This window comes from Barbatula barbatula (assembly GCF_947034865.1).
Source record: "Barbatula barbatula genome assembly, chromosome: 12".
NCBI lineage: Eukaryota > Metazoa > Chordata > Actinopteri > Cypriniformes > Nemacheilidae > Barbatula > Barbatula barbatula.
Genome location: NC_136775.1, coordinates 12263935 through 12290200, shown reverse-complemented (window position 1 = coordinate 12290200; position 26266 = coordinate 12263935). Strand labels below are relative to the sequence as shown.

Here is a 26266-nt window from a genome sequence, read left to right as displayed (position 1 = left end):
AGGTAAACATAGCACATGGAGGAGATGTGACTAGCCATGGCGGCACCCAGGCAGAGGAGTAGGTGTCTGATAGTGAAGTCAAGGAGAGACGGAGTGAGCAGGAGAGTGTACTTGAAACGGTAAGCAGTGTTGGGCGCTACAAGCAGTGACGCTACTAGCTTAACTACATTTTTCAGTAGCGTGGTGGTAACGTCGCTGTTTTCTGAATCAAATAGCTTTTCAGTAGCGAAGCTCTTTTGTTGATCAAGTAGTGCGGTAGCGTCCACACAAGCTAACGTTACATATTACCAAACATTTCTGAAGAACAAGCTCATATCGGAAACACAACTGCTAAGGATCACCGATCCTGGTCCAGTAAGTGACGCCACCACCATACAGGGACCGGCCGGTGACTTCTTCGTGTTTTACGGTAAACAGCTTTTTGGTGCATTACTGCCACCTTCTGCTCCGGACGGTGACATCACAGTGTGTGGGCCTGGTTGGGCCACGACGAAGATGATAATTTACCTAAATTAATGAATATTATAGTAAGACGACGTAATCGTTGTCGCTATTATAATGTCTGTCAGATTGTCACCTACTGCACTAGCCACTCAGTCAGCTAAAGTCAAATAACACAGCATAAGCTATTTTGCATTGTTTTTGTAGCTAGGTTAGCAGAGTTAACTTATTCAATTGCAACTTCGGCTGATTATTCTAATGTTAACTAGCTTTTATAACATGGAGCACATTGTAATTGACAGAGTTGCAGAGAAGAGCAAGCTTCTGAGGAAACTGCTGTTATTGTAAGGTGAGTTGAGATTATTGATATTATTATAAAAATATTCATAATATTGTAGACTGAAAATGTGACTCGTTATTCCCTCTCTCTCCCTCTCTCTCTCTCTCTCTCTCTCTCTCTCTCTCTCTCTCTCTCTCTCTCTCTCTCTCTCTCTCTCTCTCTCTCTCTCAGGATGCCCTCACGTTTGTAGTTCGTTGTCTTTGATGTTCAGAGCACCATGGAGCCATTTCCACTAAGTAAGTATAAAATATGTGCAACCATCTCTCTACATTGTTATATATTAAAGATACTTGTATGGGGATCATTTTTCTCATTCAGTTATCATTCTCGTCTCTCTCTCTCTCTCTCTCTCTCTCTCAGGCTGCCCTCACTTTGTGTAGGCCCTACTCCACTGCCACCTTTGGTCACCACGGAGTCAGTCAAGAGAGAGTGAGTACACTGGTCCATGGCACTTAGTTCTCAGCTTTGTAGGGGTTTTTGGGAATGGAAAAGTAGATATGCATATCTACAGGGTCCGCAAGGATGGTGTACTGGTTGGTTGTGTCCGACCGATTGTGGTGGGCCGGTCTGGGCAAAAATGCCAGGGCCCTTTTTTTATTCCAGTCCAGCCCTGCTCCAGGTGGTGTACATGTGGATAGCATGTCAAGCATAAAAGCCTCGCCGGTTTAATGAGTGCACGCAGTAAACAGGTTTGCGGCGTATCCATGCGAATTGCGAAAGTATAAACAAGGCTTCAACTGCACAAAGCTACAAGAGAAAGCAGCAACTGTGCGCTTATTCCAACGCGTCACGCGTGACACTCCGTCTCTGAGAGCGTGCACAAAAAAAACTTCCTGCCAACGTGCAAAGTAAGAATTTGAATTTCCTTTCACGGCAGTTATAACAACACAAACCACAATTACTCATTCACACTAGTTTCTTTTCCCACTCTAATGTTCCAATTATTCCTGCCCACTAAAAGGTGCACATATACACTCACTGGCCACTTTATCAGCCAATCAGATGGCAGCAACTCAATGCATTTAGGCATGTAGACATGGTCAATATGATCTGCTGCAGTTCAAACCGAGCGTCAGAATGGGGAAGAAAGGTGATTTAAGTTACTTTGAACGTGGCATGGTTGTTGGTGCCAGAAGGGCTGGTCTGAGTATTTCAGAAACTGCTGATCTACTGGGATTTTCACTCACCACCATCTCTAGGGTTCACAGAGAATGGTCCGAAAAAGAGAAAATATCCAGTGAGCGGCAGTTCTGTGGACGCAAATGCCTTGTTGATGCTAGAGGTCAGAGGAGAATGGCCAGACTGGTTCGAGCTGATAGAAGAGCAACTTTGACTGAAATAACCACTGGTTACAACCGAGTTATGCAGAAGAGCATCTCTGAATGCACAACACGTTGAACCTTGAGGCGGATGGGCTACAGCAGGAGAAGACCCCACTGGGTGCCACTCCTGACAGCTAAGAACAGGAAACTGAGGCTACAATTCGCACAGGTTCACCAAAATTGGACAATAGAAGATTGGAAAAATGTTGCCTGGTCTGATGAGTCCCTATTTCTGCTGCGACATTCGGATGGTAGGGTCAGAATTTGGCGTCAACCACATGAAAGCATGGATCCAGCCTGCCTTGTATCAACGGTGGTAGTGTAATGGTGTGGGGGATATTTTCTTGGCACACTTTGGGCCCATTAGTACCAATTGAGCATTGTGTCAACGCCACAGCCTACCTGAGTATTGTTGCTGACCATGTCCATCCCTTTATGACCACAGTGTACCCATCTTCTGATGGCTAATTCCAGCAGGATAATGCACCATGTCATTGTAACAACGTTTCATAGAAGGGAAGGAAGGATGCGGGAACCGGCGGACATTTAACAACTTTAATCAAATATAAATAATTAACACGGAAGTGAAATGCCGGCAGCGCCCTCACAGACGACTGCCGGCCATACAAAACATAAACACAAACTAAACATATGTTCTCGTCAACCGGCCCCGCCTCATGGCTCTCGTCCCGCCTTCCTCACCACAGTCATAAAGCGCAAATCATCTCAGACTGGTTTCTTGAACATGAAAATGAGTTCACTGTACTCAAATGGCCTCCACAGTCACCAGATCTCAATCCAATAGAGACACTTGGGATGTGGTGGAAATCTGCAGCAACTGCGTGATGCTATCATGTCAATATGGACCAAAAAAACAGGAATGTTTCCAGTACCTTGTTGAATCTATGCCACGAAGGATTAAGGCAGTTCTGAAGGCAAAAGGGGATCCAACCCGGTACTTGTAAGGTGTACCTATTAAAGTGGCCAGTGAGTGCATATTTACTTACCCCAATAGCTCTAAACTATTTAGAAAAAGTTCAATCAATTCACAATTTATATAATCGCTTGCACTATGGTTTACTCTTAATTATTATCTGCTCATATCCACCTGTACATTAATGTTCATAGTGTTAATGTTCATAGTATATAGTCATCTGTATATATTGTTCATAGTATATATTGTTCATAGTATATACCTACTGTCATATTTTCATAGAACATACCTACTGTAAAATATATTAATAATCCATGCCCACTGTAATATTTTCTCAATATTGTATTCTGTATATTCACTCTGTATATCCTGCACTTGCTAATTGCACTTCTGGTTAGACCTAAACTACATTTCGTTACACTGTACTTGTATATGTGTCATGACAATAAAGTTGAATCTAATCTAATGTTGTTATGACATCATCACCCATACTTAACATGCAGTAAAGTTAATATTTTAAACACAAATAAACTTGACCATGAAATCCTCTCCTTATTCCAGAAAAGTAACAGATCCAATGCTGGGTTGTAGCTACAGCTCAAGCTCACATGCATGAATGTTGGGGTTGGTGGAAGGGTGTGTCTGGCCTGAACTAAGCTAGTTGATGCACGAAAACACCCTGATAAAATGGTTGACTGGCTCAAAGTATATTGATCATGTTAAATGTATTTTGATCATGTTAAATGTATTTAAATACAAATTACATTAGATTTTTCCAAAGGCTTTAAAATACAAAATACTATTTTGTATTTCAAATACGTATTTTAAATACATGTATTTGAAATACTGCCCATCCTTGCTCTTAGTCTTATACAAATTACTTTACCTGTAAGAAGAGAAGATAGAATCGTCAGTCCCAGCAAACTTATTTGACAGATATCAGCCATTTCAGTCTCTCAATGTTTCTCTTTTATTTCTGGACACCTCCTCCTTCAAACATCTTCACTTCTTCCTGTATCTATGAAGGGAGTTAGACTTGCTATTCGGAGAGAGTTATAAAGGAGAAGTGCCGCATCACAAGTGAACACCCACTAATTTCACACATTTTCCTCATTTAGCTGTAAAGTACATTTTTGCAGTTACTCTTTAATATTTTCAGAAAAATCAATTTTGGACAGGCCTCACTATCCTAGCCTAGACGTTTAAGCAACAGGTCAGTATAGTGTTGAGAGGTACTGGGTGATATTGCGAAACTTGAATGTTTAGCGTGAGAACAGTTCACAGTTTCACCAAACTAGAACAGTGGTCAAGTATGAACTCAGTTTAGACTGTTGTTACAGATAAAGTTCACCCACTAATACTCATTCTGTCATAATTTACTCGACTCAAAGTTGTTTCAAATCTGTAAACATTTTGTTCTGTTGAACACGGAGTAAGATTTTTGAAAGTATGTTAGCAAATTCAGTTCTGGGACATCATACACTACCATAGAAAATGTATTTGTATTTTTTGTACGCCACTTTTTGCTCCGCTGTCTCGCCGTAAAACTGATTTGTCTGTTTGTGTTTTTTTATTCAGTGGTGGAATGAGAAAGGATTTCCAATGACTGAGGGCATGAAGAACAAAGGCAGTGTGGCACCATCAGATTTCAAGTACTGTATATAATAATGCTCCACCCCAAAGAAAATTCTGAAAATGTACCACCATTGTAGGGAAAATTCTTGTTTTTCTTGTTCTGTTGAACAATCTTCTGTTGAACACAAAAGAAGATATTTTGAGTAATTTAGAAAAGCAACCAGTGCAGGGCATTTTAATTTTGCCTACTGATGTCTGTTAGTTGGTAACAGTTGCTAACATGCCAAATATTACAGATAAAGACATTTATACCGGTTTGGAAAAACAGAATTTTCATTTTTGGGTGAAGTATCCCTTTAAGAGAACAGCAATGTCATGTAAAAGTGTCAACAATTGTGTAGATTTTGAGTTTGTTTGGCTGTTACAGATATAAATCTCAGCTGAAAGATCTTACTGTGGTCCCAAACTCTTTTTTCTTTGGCCCGTGTGAAACTCACCTGCAGTTTTTTGTGTGGAAAGAGATGCTCGGATCCATCAAACCAGGTAAAACAGATATGGATAATGGACTAACATAGATTTCCACAAATACTATTATTTGCAAAAAATACAGTAACTGAATGATTTATTGTTTCATAATCCCTTTTTTCATTTAATGAAATTTCTTTGTGTTTTTGCTCTAGTTCCTGAGTGTTTAACTTTGAAAAATCCTGGAGATTCTTACTTAAAGGTGTCACCAGGGGGAGCCAGAATCCGTCAAGCTGACAGAATGTCTGCTTTGTTTAAAGACTTCAACCCTGGTACAGTTTCTGTGGAAAACTTCAAATCTGGTCAGCACTACTGGGAGATAGAGGTTGGGGAGAAGCCAGACTGGACAGTGGGGATTATGATGGGTGAAGTCAATCTGAAAACAAAGTCAGATGAGAGTGAGACCCAACTCCACCTTAAACACAATGAAGGATATGTCGTGTCTTGTGATGGACGGGATACTCCATTAAGTACTCCGGACAAACCAAGAAAAATAGGCTTGTATCTTGACTGTGAGAGAAAGCAGGTATCTTTCTATAATGCTGACAACATGTCTAGATTGGCCCAGAGAAACTACAGCTCAAAGCAGCCCTGCTGTGTTAGTCTGGTGCCAGGACTGTACCTAAGGGGAAAGAACAGTGACCCTCTCACTGTATGCACATATGGTTCTAACACTGGCAAACTCTAAAGTGCTGGTCCAGTCATATATCTGGATTGTTCTAAACAGAATGTGTATGTTAATAATGCGTATGATTATGTTATGTTATTAATAAATCCTACACCATTCGTGAAATCACCAAAATTACTTTAGAGTCATATCACTTTTTTAGCAAGAGATGACTACAATATCTACATATTTGCGCGCTGCTATTTGAGGGTCAAGGATGTTTCTTGTGTTTGCTATCTACTGTTGATCTATTGTTCAATATAAATTGCAATAACACATTTAATACTTAATACATACTCTTAAAAATAAAGGTGCTTAGAAGGTTCTTCACAAGGATGCCATAGAAGAACCATATTCGTTTCAACAAAGAACCATTCAGTCAAAGGTTTTTTAAAGATCCACCTCTTTCCTACATTTTTATAATCTGAAGAACCTTTTTTTTCGCCACAAAGAACCTTTTGTAAGGCAGAAAGGTTTTACGGATGTTAAAGGTTCTTTATGGAACCATTTAGACAAAAGGATTCTTCTATGGCATCGTGAAGCACCTTTATTTGAGTGCATTGTACATTTAGAAATATATCTGAGATGATGTATCGCTTCATTTTTCCTCACTCCTGTAAAGCGCTTTGGATAAAAGCATCTGATAAATGTAAATATATGCAAAATGTTATATTAATGGCATTGGTCTTATATTAACATTGTTTAACATATAGATGAATTGTATCCGAAACCTTCTCTTTCATGATTGTAAAGCCAAGTATTAAAATAACCAAATTGGCCATGACATGTTGTGTTTTATAAACTGCTCTGAACTGCTCTTAACACAGGTCTTCTGAAGCGAATCGATGCAATTTATAAATCAATTTATTTGTCCTTGTTTACAGCACTATTAACGATAATGTCTAACATCTACTGCAGGCGAACGAGAGGCTTGTTTTTCCGCTAAATGATGGCGATGGAAGCGCCCGCCCAGAGGCGGTGTTTTAATTGGCTGAAAACGAAAAATACTGTGTTCATCACAGGAACTTACAGTCAAAGGTCAAAATGGCCTGCGCCATTTGCCGGAAAAACAAGCCTCTCGTTCGCCAACGTTAACATCAATCAACGTTAATAGCGCTGTCAATATGGACATTTCTCTTAAACAAACGCAGCGATTCGCTTCAGAAGAGCTTCAAGTCCACAGAGCCGTGTCGAGCCTTAATTTCTGTGATGTTTTTAATGTGCATTTCAATTAATATCAATCAAACTGCAGTTGGTTTGTGTAGATTTAAGCCACAAAAACTAAAAAAATACAGCTAACTATCACAATAAGAACATGATTACATAATAAAAAACATAATTTTTTAAACTCTGAGTTATCTCATTTTGGAACCAAACTCTTCCAATATACTGTATGTGTTACCGGTTCTACTAGCCCCGCTCTGCGTGGGCCTCGAACCAGTGTCAATCCGGATGTACAACGGGGAATCTAATTAGAACGGCATAGGTCCGAATCAGAAGAAAAAATCGGGCTTCAATCACACAGCACTCTCTCTCTCTCTCTCTCTCTCTCTCTCTCGCTGACCTCCGTTACGTTTGTACTGTATATAACTATTATCCTAAGATAAAACATAAATTAAAGTCTTGGAGAGACAGAGAGCGAGTGAAAGATACTGGTGATTTAGAGAAATTAGTGAGTAATTTGTTTTACACTCCTACGCAGGTTTCACTCACAAATTTGTGTGTACACATGCTTAGTGAATGAGACCCCGTGTTTCTATTAGGATTTATTTGCAAAAAAGAAAACTGAAGAAACATGTGAAAATAAAAGATGCTTTGTATTTTCTTCAGACCTGAAATTCTGCAAAGAATACACATTCGTATTGACTTTTAAGCAATACAACAGTAATATTTGTTAGTATTTAGGAAAAACAGTTTTCATGTGTCTTGTTATACTGTCAGTCTTTTACATTGCTGTTGGATGACTTTTTCACTCCTGAGGTTTGAATTTGTTGAGATTCAACAGAACTGGAATGGCCACAATACCTCTAGAAATGCTGATTTAAACATTTTGCATGGTCTCTTCTTTTTCACCGCGGTTGTATATAAAGGGATGTGACAACATTACCAGAATGAGTCAGTATAAACTGAGTTCAGAGATACTCATTGTTCTGTGTAGGTTAAACTTTTGTCAAACTGAGTGTGTTTTCACGCTACATCTTAATCGTTTATTTTAAAAAGGTTTAAAAAATGGTTAACAAAAATGTAGAACGTAAAATATGTAAATGTAAAAATGTTTATTTGAAAGACTACATTTGATGTCAAACATTACAACTGACAAAACCAAGTTCTGCCACACACACAGTGCAATGACACATTGATAATAGGATCTGTGTTTTAGTTTACTGTTATGAAATATATGTTTAGAAAATGTACAGAATGTGTTTCAGGATATGGGTGTGTTGAGATCTGAAAACCATTGAGAAAATTGTCTGTTTAAGGTTAATTTGTAGCTCTTTTGATGCTGGCATACGTCACTTTATCATCACAGTGAACCTGAAAGAATACAACAGGTATAGAATAACTTTGAAGTCTTAACATACAGATGTTATATAGAATAACGTGAATGAGATGTTTACTACTTACACTGTTCTGTATCACTTGCTTTTTACAGGAAGCAGTAACCTCAGAATAAGTCACATCCTAAACAAAAACATGTTAAATGAAGTTTGTGTGTTTTAAATTATAATATTAATATTCAGATGCTCATTGTCATTTATATGGTTACCAAAATAAATCACAGATGAATAACAGGAAACCGACCACAAATACATTTCCAAATTTTAAATAGAGTCTTGAGGTTTTATCATTTTGTTTACTCACTTCAGTACTTGGAGTAGGAAGGCTGGAAATGTTGATTGTTTCATATGTCCCAATATTTTCATTCTTATCATTAACCTTGAGACATAAACATTTAGAATGCCATGATTCATACTTCCTCAAACTTTAAAGACGATATTTTAAAACAGTACTAAGCTTTGGCATGACTGAACTCACCACAGAGCTGAATGTGTCATCTCTATTAACTGCAAAAAATAGTTTATGCTTATTTGTAAAATTAACATGTGCCTACAATACATACAATTTAAAACAAGGTGGTTGCTAAAGTTTTTTCCACAGTGAAGAAAATATGTATACTCACCAGCTCTTTTTCTACAGATCATCCATAGAACAGCTGCAGCAAGAACAACAACTAATGCAGCGATAACAGGATAAATCACAATTCCTGAGAGAGAGAGAGAGAGAGAGAGAGAGAGAGAGAGAGAGAGAGAGAGAGAGAGAGAGAGAGAGAGAGAGAGAGACATCACATTCACTTAGAGATGTGAAGAGACATGACTTGTTTACACTAAAATGCTTGAAGGTTGATCTGTAATATATTTAAGTATTGTATATCTGAACTTCTGTTGCCACCTCATGTTTATTAATTTGACAGCATTTTTCTTTCTGTTCTGCAAGTTTTGTGGCACAAAGTAAAGCTTACAGGCCTGCATTTCCTGTTGTACAACTGGAAGAGTAGCAATACCATGTTTTCAATCTCCAGTGAATGCGTCTACTGATAAAACAATGTATGTGGACTATAAATTGCTTTAGATTATTCAGAGCAAACATAATTGATTTAAATGAGAAAAACTATTCTAGAAGCATTATCATGCAGTATGACTTAAAAAGTCCAGTAACAAAACTCTGCACATCAAGTTTGTGATCAACTTAACTGTATCTTTCTCTTCATGCTTTCAGAGAAGAATCAGAAAAACATTTTGATACCCAAAGAAAACCCTTTTGTGAGAAACAGCAAACCAGTGAAGTGAGGAAGATGATAATGTACCTGATGTGTCTGAAGTTGAGATATCTTCAACGCTTGTGTTGTTGTCTGGATTTGTTGTTGTCATTGTATTAGCTGGAGATATAGAAGATGAATGTTAGTTTAGATTCATCTTACTGTACAACATGTACAACAGCTACTTCATCATCATTTACAGCTGTGGTTGTTGGATAAAGCAATGCTTTGGGCTCAGAAAACATTTTAGAGTGAAATATAACTGATAGTTCTGATCAAATAATATGAATAGTTTTTATGTGGTATTGTTGATTTTCTTACCTCTAAACCTGACAGTATAATTGGCTGAAGTCTTAATATGAGTTCTGTTTTTAATCAGACATCTCAACTCTGTGGTGTTGTCTTCATTCAGAAGTTTTTTAGTCAGAGTGCTGATACATGGTCCTTGTGACATTATCTGATATCTGGAGTCTTTCTGCAGATTAACACCAGCCTGATTCTCCCAGACCATCTGAGTTTCATCAGTTGGGAAAACAGTATCACAAGGTTCATATGAAAACAACCGACACAAGAGAGTCACAGAGCTGCCTGATCTCATCTCAGTCGGTGAGGATGATGAAGAGACTGAAACACAAAATTGAGACGGATATGACATGATAGATTTTGCTCGTTAAAACAAACATTTTAAAATAATAAATGCACAGAAACTGACCATAAAGAACATGTAGTGAAACACTTGCACCAGTTCCATGTGCAGGTCCTTGTCCATTCTCAAATTGTTGGCAGGTGTACAGTCCATGATCTTCTTCTGTTGCTTTATAGATGTTCAGAGAGCAGTCAGATCCCAGACTCAGCTTCTCCCGTCTCTCTATGTCATCCTTCTTTTTCCCCCCAGCAAACAGTTCTACTGTTGATGACATTCCAATTTTGTTGTAGTTCCATGTAGTCCAGTTGCAGCCAGAACGAGCATTTTCACAGCGCAGAGAGACATTTTCACCAGAACTACTGAACACATGAGTGTATCCAGTCGTACCTAAAGACAGTAGAAATGAAGGTTCATTATGATCATACGGTACACATATTGATAACCTGTATGAAAAGCAGGACAGTAATAAAATACTTTTGAATAGCAAACTGTCTATTCAATAAACCAGCACTGCCCATTTGAAATAAAAGTCAATGCTCTTGTACAGAGCATCTGCATCAAATTCATCAGTGTTTTCAGTAATAATACAGTACCAAACATCACATGACTCTGAGTCTTATACAAATTGCTTTACCTGTAAGAAGAGAAGATAGAATCGTCAGTCCCAGCAAACTTATTTGACAGATATCAGCCATTTCAGTCTCTCAATGTTTCTCTTTTATTTCTGGACACCTCCTCCTTCAAACATCTTCACTTCTTCCTGTATCTATGAAGGGAGTTAGACTTGCTATTCGGAGAGAGTTATAAAGGAGAAGTGCCGCATCACAAGTGAACACCCACTAATTTCACACATTTTTCTCATTTAGCTGTAAAGTACATTTTTGCAGTTATTCTTTAATATTTTCAGAAAAATTAATTTTGGACAGGCATCACTATCCTAGCCTAGACGTTTAAGCAACAGGTCAGTATAGTGTTGAGAGGTGCTGGGTGATATTGCGAAACTTGAATGTTTAGCGTGAGAACAGTTCACAGTTTCACCAAACTAGAAAAGTGGTCAAGTATGAACTCAGTTTAGACTGTTGTTACAGATAAAGTTCACCCACTAATACAAATTCTGTCATAATTTACTCGACTCCAAATTGTGTAAAATCTGTAAACATTTCTTTGTTCTGTTGAACACAGAATAGGATTTTTTAAAGTACGTTTGCAAATTCAGTTCTGGGACATCATACACTACCATAGAAAACGTTTTCGTACGCCACTTTTTGCGCCGCTGTCTCGCCATACGACGCCGTAAAAACACCGTTTTGGTTACACGTGCATTGTTTATCGATGTTTTGTCTGTTGTATAATTAGCCCCTCCCACTGATTTCCAAAGGCAGTAAATTTTAACTGTTGTCAAGCAATCACTGATCATTTTACAGGATTTTACTATGTGCGTAGTGTTTACTAACATTAAACAAACCATTGCCTGCTTTCTGAAGAAACAATTTTTTCTCTTTAGTTATTTTACGGTTACAAAATGTGGTCAGCAATTGTATATAGGCCAACCAATCCCATTGTATGTATCCTGCTTATTACATATTGCGCATTGCTTACGTGGACAGCAAAAAAGTAATTGGTTGAATTATGTCTCAAGTGGATGCTTGATGACTACCAGGGAAATATTTGACCCGTCCAGGTCTAAAGGCCTTAACTCTCGATGTCAATCAATGAAATTAAATAAACATAGATAAAAAAAAACATTTTATGGAACATGCTGGAATTGGATGCAGGTAAGGTGGTTTAAGGAAAGTTTTCAGAGGTGCGATTTTATTCATTTTACACGTCGTTCTAGAATGCTTCGGGCATAGTCAGGACATGGCAAAGTATTCCCAATGTATTTTTGAGGGTCTTGAGTGATCAATGAACATTTAATTAATTGTTTTAAAAGCGAGAGTTCAAGAGAAATTCAAAGATAACTTTTTAGTCAAAAAAACTAAACCCTATTCCTATACATCTGCTGTGGGATTCAGGTCCAATGATACCAAAATACTTGTTGGTCTTCACAGGGTGAATGTTTATTGTAACTGTGACAAAAGTACAATTTTGCTCGTTTTTCGAAAACACAACCAAAGACTGCACATCTAACATCATACAATGATAATCACAAAAACAAGAGTAAAAACTACAAATAAACAACGGATTCTGGTTTTTGAAAACAATGTATTACATAAAAGATGAAAAAACATTACAGTCACAAGATGTTTAATGAAAGGATTGTATAAATTCAAGATTATGTCATAGCCTTGGTTCAAGTAAGTACAAGGCAGAGCTTTGCGAATCAGGACAGCTGATAGAATGCGCACATATACATTAATTACAGCTTCAGGTACAAAGTCCTCTTCATTTAGTGTCTCCTCTGTTCTCATCAGTAGCATAGACCTTATATGGACAACACCAGTTTCTGGAGCTCTATGTAAGTGTTCATAAACATATACTAAAAGAGGAACCTTTATGTTTATGTGTTAGAGCAGCCGTCCTCTGCATTCTGTCGATCCACAGCAGCACAGAAGCTCTTTACCCTCCACACTGCCAACTTCATAGTTATAGTCCCACGTCAACTCTGTCCCTGCTCGGATTCGCCTGTAGAAACACATGCAGTGAGTGTGATGGACAAAGATACACCTACACCATGCAAATACATAAACTGGTTACGACATTAAAACTTGCACTTTTAATTATATTTAAATGAAAATAAATGACAACAGGTTCTTTGCTCACTTGCTAGCGAAGAAGGCCACCCAGGGGAAGCGTAGATCATGAGTGTCTACAAAGACATTTTGGACAAACAGATTGGGACTGCAGCTATGCTGTGGGATAAACACGGCAGCTATTAACACAGCAATAGAGAACTAACATCCAAAGATTCCACAGCGGCCTTTCTAAAGAATTTCTGTGAATTTTCAATATGTGATTGTTGGATTTAATCTGCTTTAAAGGAGTAGTTCACTATAAAATTAAAAGTACATGTTAACTCAGTCACCCACGTCATACAAGCCGTCCGTGTGTTTATTTCTTCTGTTCGAAAACAAATTGATGCTTTTGAGAAAAGGTTTTCACGCTTGGCGGAGATCCTTTCCAGCAGAGAGAGGTTGGTTGCTTTGATTAGGATCAGTATGAGAGTAACATTGTTTTTTCTGTTTGTTAGAACCAAGATACTTTGTTCTTGTAATATTAGCTGTATAACAGAGCAGTTTTGAGTGTCATTGTTTATCTGGAACCAGTGTTCTGCTTGTTCATACAATCGTGTCTTTTTTTCTTTGCATTATTATTTGTGTGGTCGAACGAAGCTATGTTAAAGCTTAACATTTCATGCTTGCATTGCACAGCATGTTTGAGGGCAAAGCTATTTAACGGAAAGTAGCAACGCTGTTTAAGGCGTCTGAACGGACGGCGAGATAGCATGTAGGGGGGCTGTTCTTCTAATATGTACCAATACATATTATGCTAGTAATGCATGCATGTACACTTTTTCACGCATACATATAAACTTGATGCGTGCAAACACACCTAAACAACACTCGCACATACAAACAAACTCTGCACACACACGTCTATAAAACACTCGCACATACATACAAACTTGATGCGTGCAAACACACCTATTCAACACTCGCACATACAAAGTTGATGCGTGCAAACACACCTATTCAACACTCGCACATATAAACTCGATGCGTGCAAACACACCTATTCAACACTCGCACATATAAACTCGATGCGTGCAAACACACCTATTCAACACTCGCACATATAAACTCGATGCGTGCAAACACACCTATTCAACACTCGCACATATAAACTCGATGCGTGCAAACACACCTATTCAACACTCGCACATATAAACTCGATGCGTGCAAACACACCTATTCAACACTCGCACATATAAACTCGATGCGTGCAAACACACCTATTCAACACTCGCACATATAAACTCGATGTGTGCAAAACACATCTATAAAACACTCGCACATACATATACACTCTGCACACACGTCTATAAAATTCTAGCACATACATATAAACTTGATGCGTGCAAACACACCTAAACAACACTCGCACATACAAACAAACTCTGCACACACACGTCTATAAAACACTCGCACATACATACAAACTTGATGCGTGCAAACACACCTATTCAACACTCGCACATACATACAAACTTGATGCGTGCAAACACACCTATTCAACACTCGCACATACAAAGTTGATGCGTGCAAACACACCTATTCAACACTCGCACATATAAACTCGATGCGTGCAAACACACCTATTCAACACTCGCACATATAAACTCGATGCGTGCAAACACACCTATTCAACACTCGCACATATAAACTCGATGTGTGCAAAACACATCTATAAAACACTCGCACATACATATACACTCTGCACACACGTCTATAAAATTCTAGCACATACATATACACTTGATGCGTGCAAAACACATCTATGAAACACTGAGAGCTATAATAGCATTGAAGTTCATTAGTCCTTTACTTGCAAGTGGAAGTTGCAATGAAGATGATATAGCAGATTTCTTTAATAGCGTTTTACACTGCCTTACACGTATACAGCAGGATCGAACAATCAGAACAATTGCCAGTCTTTTGTCCGTGGTTCGTAGTCAAAATGTCGAAACCAGAAAACTCGTTGTTGATCTCGAGACGTTGTACCACGCTGCGCCAAGTTTGATGGTGGGAGAGCTGCTGGAAAACCACCAGTCCCACCACCGACATCTAGAACAGGCCATAGAGGCCGTCCACGTTATGACATCTCGTATGAGTAAATGTGCCAGTTAAACAAAAGCCGGAGATAATGGCACATTTCCCCCAATCCCTGGGATCCTGCTGTATACGTGTAAGGCAGTGTAAAACGCTATTAAAGAAATCGGCTATATCATCGTCATTGCAACTTGCACAAGCAAGTAAAGGACTAATGAACGTCAATGCTATAGCTCTCAGTGTTAGATGTGTTTTGCACGCATCAAGTTTGTATGTATGTGCGAGTGTTTTATAGATGTGTGTGTGCGGAGTTTGTATATGTATGAGTGTTGTTTAGGTGTGTTTGCACGCATCGAGTGATATGTATGCGTTGAAAAGTGTACATGCATGCATTACTAACATAATATGTATTGGTATTGATTTCACATTAGTGCGCACATGTTTTTTAGCTTGAACATCCAATACTATACATGTATATGTGAGCAATGTATATGTGTGTATGGACGCTTTAATATATGTATTCATAAGCGTAGTTTGATTTAAACCCTATACGGCGCCTCATATCCTCGCTCCAGCCACTCACTCGCTCTGGTTTCATTACAGTGTGCTTCTTAGCACTGGGAGCTGCTGTCCATAAGGGGCCTCTGCACACCAGCCATTTCAAACCCATCCTCCAGTATTTGGGCCACGCCTCCTAATTTGCATACACTCCTCAATCCTCAAATGCCCAATCCTACATCCCCAAATCCTCAAACTTAAATGGCTAAATGATTAAATGCCCAATCCTATATACCAAATGCCCAATCCTACATCCCCAAACTTAAATGGCTAAATGATTAAATGCCCAATCCCATATACCAAATTCATTTTCAACTTGGACTTTTAGTTTCAAATTTAGACTTTTAGTTTTGGTTTAAAACCTTCAGTTTTAGACTTTTGGTTTATATTCTGACTGAAAAATCCTTCCATATACGTCAGAAGGGGAGCGAAATCTGAACGGCTCATTTTCTCACTGGCTTGCAGAGATAGGCTCACATAAACAAAGTTACTGGGTCGTCATTTTTCACGTTTTCCGAGTTGGCAGATGCACCAGAGACATATAGCTCTTAAACATGGAAAAAGTCAGATTTTCATGAAATTGCCCCTTTAAATCTTTTTAAATCTACGTCACACGTAACCTTTTCAAGTGATTGCATAATACACAAGTCGTGGACGTGCATCCTGGAGGACCTCCGAGTTAGTGCAAGCCATATATTTATGTTTAAAAATAATATAATTTTTTAGTTTTCTTGGAAAACTAGTTTTTGTTGTCGTTTCACTAGACAACAACTTTATTCATCGGTTGGTGTTGTGTAGAGCCTTTTGAAGCTGCAATGAAACAGAAATTTGGACCTTAACCAACAGCCCCCCATTTAAGTGCATTATATGGACATTTAACATTTCCTCAAAAGCCTCAGCCTTTGTTTTCGACATAAGAAAAAACAAATGGAAGTATGACATGTTGGTGAGTGAATTATCATGCAATTTTATAGTGAACTAAGTACATTCAGACAAAATGATTAAATGTAAAAGGCCACCCAGAGTATGTCCTTGTACTTACGTTAAGGTAGCGTCCCAGGTTGCCCTCTAGTTTGGCATCAATTATATAACAAGACTCCTCCCCGTCAAAGAAAAGGCGGGTGTTTTTCGGACCAATGTCACCCCCACCACCTCCCTGTCCTTGAGGAGCTCCAGACCCACCTCCTCCAACCGCTCCACCCGATTTGACCATCAGACTGTGGGAGGACTTCAAAGCAATGCCACGAGTGGACTTCACTGCCACCTGCCTCTTTACCACAGCTGAAGTGAAGATTTATAAATAAAATATGCATGTTATATGTAGGCTCATCTGACCTAATTCTGTGCATATCATTTTGGCGTGATATATAATATATTGTTGTTCTTCTAAAAACGTATATCTCCATATTTTGTGTTTTTTACATAAAACATTATTATTAGTCACCCTTTAAGTCTGTCACTGGGTTTTGCAAATATCTAGCCAATAAAAAATACTAAAACGTGTTTGTCAAGACAGTATTCAATCATTTAAAATGTACAGTTTTTTCCATTTCCTGAAAAACAGCAAATCCAGACATTCGAGGACAGTGACGACATAGTGAAAGCTCTGAAGTGTTAATGTATCTATTTTCATCCATGCATGTGACTTCATCCATACAGTAGTACATGTAACACTGATGTAAGAAAGTATCCTGATAACATAACAGATAACTTATGTTAAGAAACAATGACGCTTCTTCCTGCTTTGTGTTCCTCTCTTACCCTGAGTCTTTTTCTCCCTCTCTTTGTTGTCATCTGACCCTGAGCTGATGGTTTGCACATCATCGCTGTCAGAGAGAGTCATCACTTCCTAAAAAAAGAAAGAGAAAACAGGAACCAGAAACATGAAAAAGAGAATAGCCGATGTCAGGACATGATTTATGGTATGACAGACGAAAAAAGAGGAACAAGTCGACAGAACTGACAACTATGCACAAAAGAAGATATTTTTTATAAAGTTGTTAACCGAACAGCACTGACACCCATTCGGAAAAACCAATGCAAATAAATGGGTTCCAATTCACAACATTTCACATCACATCAAAGTATCTTCTTTTGGGTTCTGCAGAAGAAAGTCATACAATTTGAAATGACATGATGACAGAATTTTCATTTGTGGATGAAATAACTTAATTTTTTTTAGTTCTATTCACAAAGCAAAGGTCTACCGAAATTGTGTTTACAAGTTACAAGTCAGTTTGGTCATGTGAAATTCAGTTTCAATCCTATTCAGAACTGTACTTCACACTAAAAAACAGGACAGATATTGCAAAAATTGCCTTTAATGTCCACCACAAATTTACCTTCTTTTCAGCCTTCAGCCCTCCCTCAATCTTCACATTCTGAGCTCCAGTAGCAGACGATTGACTGGTGAGCCAAGATGCCACTTTACTCTTCCCGGTCTCCTCCGGGACGGGAGGTGGTTTCCTCTCGTCTCCTGCTGATGCAGCCAGTCCATCCTTACTGTCATGGCTCTCTACAGCAAAGAGTTCAAATGAAAAATAAATGAGCTGTGCAAAAGAACAATACAAACATGCACCGTGTCTCCTATTACAGCTGATTTCTGATATTAAAAACACAACATTTTGTTCTAGTTTGCTGAAGACTGCCATCTAGAGGTCTATATATTTTTTTGTTTACCACACAATCTCTCCTGACCTTCCTTCATTCCTTTGGCCTGTCTGCGGGTGGTGTAACTCCTCCACACGGAGCTAGTGGTGTAATATGTGTCTTTCACAAACGTGTCGTCTGAACTGTCGCTCTCGTCCTCGTTTGAGTCTTCATCTTTGTCGTCGGAGCTCGATTCGGACGTATCGTCTTGGCCTAGTGAGTGTATGAAGAAAAAAAAAAAGTTAAACATTATAATACTGGTATAAAAGTGGAAGATGTGTGTGCAAGGATGACACATAATATAATATAAATAAAATAGTTTTAATAATAAAATTATTCTAAATAATATTTGGATTTTGTCTGATATTTCAATTAGATTTTTTAGAAATTGTATGCGCATTTAATATTATTTATTTTCAACCTATGTAGGTTAAACATTTACATAGTTTAGTTTAGTTTTTCCTCCAGTTAATAACTTTAACCAAAAGTTGACCAAAAAGAATCAATTTAAATGTTGCATTAATTAAGTTAATTTTACTGCAATTTACAGACATGCTTAAACAGTTTTAGTTTATTATAATAACACTGATGCTCAGGTCTCTTACTTTTGCCCGTAGTGCTGCTACGCTCCTCCTTGGTGTTGGGTTTGGCATGTTTGGAGGAAGCAGGAAGTTTTACCCTGCTCATATCCACCCCACTGCCATCGCTATCAGAGCAGTGAGCTTCACTTTCATAACCTTCCTTAAAATTCTCCACGCTCTCTATGTGATCCAGATTGGCAAAATATTCATCACCCATCTCCAGACCTTCCTTATCAGCAAAGTCATCTGTCAGGATTTTACCTAAGAGCAAGAAACAGACATTTCAGTCCTTCGGGGCACATAGTTGGTGCATCATCTATACTGAAATGGAGCGTCTAAAACGTTTTCAAGCCTGTTACCTGCATATATACAAACAAAGGAGCCCTTGGCAATGTCGTCAAGGCAACGGATGCCCCAACCCTTATTCTGTGTTTTAAAAAGCTGCAGCCGGACCTGCAAACCATGCTGCACCAAACGGTTAGTGCACATCTGCGGATTACAGCGACACCGCTTATTACATTCATAGATCCTAAGAGAAAGAGAAGCCATTTTACAAGGATATAAAAGGCATCAAGCTGCTCTTAAACATATTAAAAGGCTTGCTACTGAAAGTTGGTTATGCATCACAGACCCTGTAGGCAGACACTCTTCAAGTCTCTTGTTATGGTATCCAGCATTGGGGTTGATCTGTCCTCCTGGAGTGCAACCTGTGGCCTGCAGTGTCAGCTGATGGCACGAACACTTCGATCTAGAAGATACAAAACAAAACATTTTATTTTACTTGGTTAAGGTAAACAACCTACAATACGTTTTAAAGAACTACGGGTATCAATTTATATTGCTTAGCGGCGGAATCTGACATTACTAATGACTTTAGCATATTCTTGTGTGTACACTATAATGCGTGTTTCTGATACTAACTTGTCTCTGCAGCCATCAGTGCAGTCACATCCCACCAGGAAGTCAGGGCTTGTGTTAATAAAGACACCATCTTCTGGGATCCTCTCTTTACTGTAAGCCACGTTGGGTGGAGGGGTGTTGTCAATTTCGTTCACGCAGGACAGAGGAATGTCCTCTCGGCCGCTCGTGATGTCACGGATGAAGTAGAAGGGCCTCTGGGGTTGGAATCGACGGTCCACCAGCACGTAGGGGTCTAAACAGAACATCTCCAGGAATATGAAGTCGCAGAGTGTCTGGAAAAGGTAACGTTCGATCTCTGCCATATTTCTCAGACTTAAACCACATGGGGACTTGTAGATGACATGGAATGACATCTAAGAAAGAGAGAGTTTATATAAATTAGTAAATAAGGTGATATATAAATAAAACATAAGTATTTTGTGTATTGGGAGTCACCTTGCGGTTGAGCCGTCTACGGCCAGTCATGCGGCGAAACTCATAGAGCAACGGTGTAAGAAGGGGGTTGCGTCCTCGGTGCAGGCTGGGACGGGTGGGACGAATGCGCTTCAGACAGTCTGGAGTGCAGATGTGTGTAAGGTAGAAGGGTCTGTCGTTTGGAGCCTGGTATGACGGCTCCTGAGGAATACGCTCACTCGAATATGTCGTAATGACCGACTGCAATGGATTGACTGAAGTGATTGGTGTCAGCGTGTGTACAGCACCAGGCTGCAGAACGTAAAGCCTGTGGAAATGAGAAAGAGCATGTTATCTATTATTATCATCCAGGTAAACTGATCAAATATAAGTGTTTACATTTTGTGTTATTTTAAACCCTTTAACTACATGAGATTAAATGTTGTTCATTGGGGGGGTTGATTGAGTAAAACATACATTTCTTTTAAAATCAGTGTGTTGCGTGCCAATAAATACACAAAAAGTTACAAATAAAACGCATGAACGAAATTTTAAACTGACCTGGTTGTGTTGGTCTGGGGAACAGTGCTGATTAGTGCTTTGGATTGGAGGTCAGTGCTCATAACCGGTCGAGTCTGAAATGGAACCTGACCAGTGCTTTTCTTAGCCATTTGAGTCTTCAAGCTGGGACTTCTGGAAAGAATAAGTCATGCACATTATATAACATGACCTAATGTACTTGGATATATAAATGCAGCAATATGAAACAGAATTATGGGTAACAGAGCAGAATCACCTACTCTGTGCGTGAAGGCTGTAAGGGTGCAGCAGGCTGAATCTGGGGTCGAGGCGGAGGGAGCTGTGGTAGTTGTGGGAGCTGTGGAAGCTGTGGAGCTACAGGTCGACTGGAAGTAGCATTACTATTGTCACTGGTGTACTGCACTACAGGCCCCTTAGTCCTCAATGCTCCTGAACACACAAATGGTAGGAATTGGGTGCAGAAGGCAAACACACCAGAAAATACTTCCTGCATGTGTACACAAGACATGTAACTTAAGGCACGACTGGAGAACCACAAGGCAATGCGTTACCCATATTAGGGCGCTGTCTCTGTAGACCAGCCATCTTCTTCTCCTGACTGTTAGCAGTGTTCATTTTCAGATTGAACATCGGCTCCAGTCGTGTAGAGCCACGATAGATCCACTCGCTGCGCTTATCATCCTGTGAAAATCAAAAACAACTGCTACAATTTTGGGGTTTTCCAAAATTGTTGTCTACTTCATATTTTACTGTATGTATGTATGTATGTATTAAAATTAAAACATCAAAACCAGATGTGAACAACACATAATTAAACACAAATAAAACATCTAGCTACATGAAACAAAATGAAGCAACATCTAGCTAACCAGAAAGAGCATTTTGACAAGGCTTCCATCCACTTCCTCCACACGGCTCTTCCACCACGTCCCTTCCCATTCTGTCTTTATAATTTGCCCTGGCTTCAGCAGCACCATGGGTCTGTTGGGATATGATGTTATATACTCTTCGATGAAATCCCTGCATGATGCATCTTCAATATCTTCCCAGGTCTTCTTCACTAAACCCATATAGAGTGTGTCAGTGTGTGAGTATAACATCATCAGAGAGGAAGCTTTATTACAGATTATGGCAAACTGGTCAAATCAAATGCCTCTCACATGGTCTGCAGATGGGGTGGAGCTCGGGCAGGCCCACATATGAGGCATAGCCATCATCAAAGAAGATAAGGAACCTGCAACAAAATTTGGTCAGTATAGTACTAATCACCTGACCACTATTCGTTTCATGTATTTCTCCTTAACCTTACGCCCTACACTATCCCTCTCACCTCATACGGTTCTTGCTGCTGGGCATCTCAGCCACTACACCTGCATACAGCCAGACCTGATTACCATCCTTGTACTTGGCAACAACACGGGCACCAACATACAGTCTCTCCAGGGTTGGGTGATAGTCAAAAGCCACGTGGTTCCCAGAGAGAAGACTCTTCCCTTTATTCTCAAACTTCACCTTATACTTAAAATTGTTCCCTGTGAAAAAAAAAACATGAAATCAGAATCCGGGTTTTGTGCCATATAATCCAAGTCTGTTGACTATGATGTCATAGACAATTATTATGAGATAATTATATATTCCTAAGAATCTCTTGCCATATTTCCTTCTAAACTTAAAATATGAATGACTATAGATCTTATCTGCACATTTTAATTGTAATAAGATTCCCCTGATAATGTCCCTTCTCACCAACACCTGGTGCCATCGACTAGCAATTAGCCTTTTAAAAATACACATAGCACATAAATCATGACAGTCATTTACCATTGCTATAAAGGAATCTGAAATGCAGGCAGAAATTAAAAGAGGACCTTACCCACTTGCTTGATGGCAACAAGCGTTCCAGTGTGCCACGTCTTAGTTCGTTTTTTCCCCAAAAGAGTCATTTCTATCTTCAGACTGTCCAGTTTCAAATTGGGATTTGGTTGTGTGGCCGCATTCTTTGGTGCTGAGGACATAAAAACTGCTGGAACGGTCAGACTACTGTGTCCTTGTGAAGGAGAGGCCAAGGTCTTGATGGGTGTGGTGATACCCGATGGAGGCGGGGCTGTTCTGTTGACAGTTTGCACCAGGTTTTGCACTTGCTTAGATGTTCTCTGAAGGGCAGCTGAAGCTTCCTTAAACTACACATGAAGTCCAGACACACCACACAACCAAATTAAACAGAAGACACAACAATTAGCACAAATGATAAACAATGTTAAGAAGGGCTTGTAGCATAAAAGTTCAAATGGCAATCACATAATCTCTCTCTTACCGCTGAGTCCTTGGCTGGGGTAACAACCTTCTTGGGAGGAACAACTGTGAAAGATAAAAAACGGTTACTGTAGAAATGTACAATTACACAATGTAAACAAACAAAGGCGCTTAATCTCTTTTGCGAGTCATATGCAAATATAACAATATCTTACCACATGCAACAGCAATGACATCATCATCGTCATCATCATCAATCTCAATGACTTCAGAAGTGTTTGCTTTGCTTCCTCCCTCGTCTTCCGAGCTGCTCTCTCGATACGCCAAACCCATCTTCCTGTACACCTCTTTCACCAGAGCCTCACATTGAACCACAGACCTTAAACACACACACAGATTCATGCATATGCACATGCTCCAAAGCTGCATTTTACCCCGAGACTACATGCATATTGTCAAACAAACATTTGCTATATTGTAATATATTGCGCAGCCACTGTTTCTAAGTAGAATTTATATTTTGCAAAGAAGGTTCTACATGATAAAACAACACATAAACTCTTCAAGAATGATGAATTTGCACGGATTACTTAATTCAACTTATCGACAGCTAATGTGATGAAATACAAGTTTGGACCGTTGAATATAATTCCTAAATAGCAATATGAAGTTAGTTCTTAGAAAAGGTCTAACATTATTTACTTGCACAAATTTGGCTTTGTTTGATATTTCTATTTTATCAGGCGCAATGAAATTCTCACCATTTTAAACGTGGCTTAAGTGCTTAAAGTGTAACTTTGTGCTGTCAACGTAAACTGACACACAGCATCGAATCTGCTGTACTTCAACAAATGAAGTATTGGTTAGAAATACCACTATTGCGCTTATTTTAAAAACAAATCTCATGCAAAACTTACTCTGATGCATTGGAGCAGAGATTGTCAATATCAGCCACCTCCTTTTCCCTGTGCTCAACCCAGTCCTGCAGCTGTGTCAGCTGAGCTTTCCTCTGCAGTACAGCCTCACTGCTGTCTACCTGCTCCTCGATCCACTTGCGCAATTCATCCAGAGACACACCAAACTCCTCCTCCAGCTCTGGATCCAACTCCATCTCCATCCCTGAGCTCAGGCTGCCATCCTCCTCCATACCCTTCAAAGAAAAGGGAAACAGAAACAGGCTGTTAACATTATATCTTAAAAGTTGTGTCATCTGATAAGCAGGGCCAAGATCAGATATAGGGATAACTTTTGATCACTCAAGGCATCCTCCAAAAGCATTTCAACGCCACGGGGTATAACAGCCCTATTGCAGAGTCACGTTATAATGATCTTGTATGGGATACATAAATATAACCTGTCTGATCCTATAGCTGTAAAGAAAGGATCAAATACAGACGTATATTCGTCTTATAAGGGAGCTGCGCGGTATTCACGTGTGAAAACGGTCTGTAGCTGTAACTGCACTTCAGGGCATCTAAACGGCGCGCTGCTCACAGAATGGAGGATGGCGAAACAAACCTCGTTGTGCATGCGTTTCGAGTCAAAAAGGACAAAAACAAATCATCTCAATCTAAGACCACAAACGTGTGACGAAACGATCTGTAATATACAGAATAGTGTGGACTTTTAGCGGCAGAAGTCTTGTTTTGATGCTAACTGAGTTAGCTTACCTTTCTTTTCGGATGCGCTTGTACACCCCCGTACCGTGAATCTTTCTTTTTCCACCGTACTTTGAATTATGAGCGGACCGGTAATCGTGCATTTACTGATTTTCTCTATTCCAGATATGTTTGAACAAAACTTGTATTTTTATTTATTTTTACACGAATCCATCGGTGCTCAAAACACATTGCACAGTAAAAAGCTTAATGAATGTTTTGCAAGACGGGCCAACAAGCGGGCCAATCAGCGCTTGAGAATCGTGTGAGTGACAGCTGAAGTGGTCAATCGCGTGCAAGCCTACAGAGATCTTCGCTGGTAGATCGACTTGATCCGCAATATGAAGGGTAAACCATCTCTAAAATAACTGCGATACTGTAAGAATTATTTAAAAACGACAGCAGCACTAGCTTTTTGTTAAAATGTAAAAAAATCAAACGATTTCTGTAAAAAGGTCAAATAGTACAAAAAATATCACACAGTATTATAAAAAAAGAAAATCAGACTAGATAATTATTATTGTTGCAACACCTTCTATTGTAACACCTAGATAAATATCTAACAAATAACATATAATTTCAAGAGTTTGTTTAGAAGACACAAAGACGCTTTTTGTATATACGTTTTTTCATATTAGTGGGGAATTTCTGTTTTTTTATTACTAGGTAAATACCGAGTTAATACTTAAACAATATTTCTGAAGACGAAAGCTGGCGATACTCTTAATGGAATGCGTATTGTCTGCCTTGAGTCGAATGTATATCAAATAAAGGACGAATATTCTTAAAAGCGACTGGGAAAAAGCTGCATGGGTAGTTGTCATGAAAATAAAAGTCTTTGCTGACACGCGCAACTGGTAGTTTAAAACAGGGGGGTTCGATTCCGGGTTTTTCTGGAGTCGACTCCCACTTTTTTGAATCGACACTTCGACTCCATTCACTGTCATTCAAAATGGGGTCAGGATAAGAGAGGCAAACACTCAGCAAAATGACTGCTTACAATATCAGGAAACGCAATACAGTGTCCAGGAACACCTGATTCCTTTGTAAGGATCGACGCCGAGCTGCTTGTAATTGCGGGTTTTAGTCCAGCATTCTTTGCTTCTCCTCAAGCCATTTTGCTGGTTGATTGTTTTGTCGCCCAGAGGAGCACATTTCACAGGTCGTGTCCCGACATGTTCACGTGGGAAAGTGACATTAATGCATACGCTCTATACGAATATGAATAAATGAATGCAACTTAACAAGTTTGGGAACTTTTGGCTGGCAACCAATTTCCAAAGTCATCAGCCAATACATGTGCAAATTTGTGCAACGGGCAAACCATCACAGTTTTTTTGTGCTGTCAGACCAGTTACTCTTTCTGGTCCTAAACTGGTGTTGTTTTTCAAGCGCACGCAGCGCAAGTAAATGACGGCCCAGGTTTATAACCGTAGCTACCAACCTTTTTCTTCACGTCTCCACGGGTGCAACATTACCGCGAGTGACTTCCTGTTTGATGCTTCGCACTTCTGTTTTGTATTTGTTACTATGTTAGAGGACATTTCTGTTAATGGTTAAAAATAAGGTTTCTCGAATATTATTTTGCGGCCAAAGGCTGTCACAAGAAAGCTCAGAAAAATTAAGTATACTTAAATAACACAAAGACAACTCGGTCTTATTTAAATCCTCTCTTAA

At 39.2% G+C, this 26266-nt stretch overlaps 3 protein-coding genes across 8 annotated transcripts; 1 reads left to right on the top strand and 2 right to left on the bottom strand.

Annotated features, from left to right (window-relative positions):
• Positions 1–348: 348 nt before the first annotated feature.
• trim108 (tripartite motif containing 108) lies at positions 349–7149 on the top strand. The gene is made up of 7 exons (XM_079468769.1): positions 349–409; positions 744–790; positions 953–1017; positions 1142–1210; positions 4616–4689; positions 5040–5155; positions 5293–7149. Exons 5-7 carry the CDS (start codon positions 4640–4642, stop codon positions 5823–5825), a joined length of 699 nt encoding a protein of 232 aa, XP_079324895.1. The 5' UTR covers positions 349–409; positions 744–790; positions 953–1017; positions 1142–1210; positions 4616–4639; the 3' UTR covers positions 5826–7149.
• A 411-nt stretch (positions 7150–7560) lies between these two features.
• Positions 7561–11046, bottom strand: LOC306901714 (uncharacterized protein). Its single transcript, XM_079469708.1, has 9 exons — positions 10902–11046; positions 10334–10654; positions 9943–10245; positions 9670–9741; positions 8986–9069; positions 8841–8869; positions 8667–8741; positions 8430–8486; positions 7561–8339 (listed from the first exon to the last, which is right to left on the bottom strand). The coding sequence occupies exons 1-9, from the start codon at positions 10960–10962 to the stop codon at positions 8286–8288; spliced, it is 1056 nt and encodes a 351-aa protein (XP_079325834.1). The 5' UTR covers positions 10963–11046; the 3' UTR covers positions 7561–8285.
• Positions 11047–12300: 1254 nt separating this feature from the next.
• On the bottom strand, positions 12301–26086 carry setdb1b (SET domain bifurcated histone lysine methyltransferase 1b). Of its 6 annotated transcripts, none has more exons than XM_079470478.1 (22): positions 26034–26074; positions 23849–24081; positions 23147–23310; positions 22993–23036; positions 22552–22858; positions 22009–22210; positions 21839–21912; positions 21548–21738; positions 21230–21359; positions 20939–21107; positions 20700–20831; positions 20181–20466; positions 19746–20098; positions 19456–19572; positions 19184–19353; positions 18849–19085; positions 18274–18456; positions 17937–18109; positions 17356–17443; positions 16637–16875; positions 13031–13119; positions 12301–12892 (listed from the first exon to the last, which is right to left on the bottom strand). In XM_079470478.1, exons 2-22 carry the CDS (start codon positions 24076–24078, stop codon positions 12775–12777), a joined length of 3696 nt encoding a protein of 1231 aa, XP_079326604.1. In that variant the 5' UTR covers positions 24079–24081; positions 26034–26074; the 3' UTR covers positions 12301–12774. The 6 variants fall into 6 exon arrangements, with proteins under 6 accessions (XP_079326604.1, XP_079326603.1, XP_079326608.1 ...); XM_079470477.1 differs by lacking the exon at positions 26034–26074 and adding an exon at positions 24602–24886; XM_079470482.1 differs by having other exon boundaries at positions 12308–12892; positions 18292–18456; positions 26034–26086.
• Positions 26087–26266: the final 180 nt, after the last annotated feature.

Excerpts from the sequence above, each read along its gene's own strand:
- setdb1b (XM_079470478.1), bottom strand. The coding sequence starts at position 24,078 with ATGGAGGAGGATGGCAGCCTGAGCTCAGGGATGGAGATGGAGTTGGAT. Across the intron at positions 22,859-22,992 it reads CCCCAGCCAAGGACTCAGCG|TTTAAGGAAGCTTCAGCTGC; the intron begins GTAAGAGAGAGA and ends CTTCATGTGTAG. Across the intron at positions 19,354-19,455 it reads GAAGAGTGTCTGCCTACAGG|GATCTATGAATGTAATAAGC; the intron begins GTCTGTGATGCA and ends TCTTTCTCTTAG.
- LOC306901714 (XM_079469708.1), bottom strand. The coding sequence starts at position 10,962 with ATGGCTGATATCTGTCAAATAAGTTTGCTGGGACTGACGATTCTATCT. Across the intron at positions 10,246-10,333 it reads TTCACTACATGTTCTTTATG|TCTCTTCATCATCCTCACCG; the intron begins GTCAGTTTCTGT and ends TTTGTGTTTCAG. Across the intron at positions 8,487-8,666 it reads TTCCTACTCCAAGTACTGAA|GATGTGACTTATTCTGAGGT; the intron begins GTGAGTAAACAA and ends GTTTTTGTTTAG.
- trim108 (XM_079468769.1), top strand. The coding sequence starts at position 4,640 with ATGACTGAGGGCATGAAGAACAAAGGCAGTGTGGCACCATCAGATTTC. Across the intron at positions 4,690-5,039 it reads GTGGCACCATCAGATTTCAA|ATATAAATCTCAGCTGAAAG; the intron begins GTACTGTATATA and ends TGGCTGTTACAG. Across the intron at positions 5,156-5,292 it reads GCTCGGATCCATCAAACCAG|TTCCTGAGTGTTTAACTTTG; the intron begins GTAAAACAGATA and ends TTTTTGCTCTAG.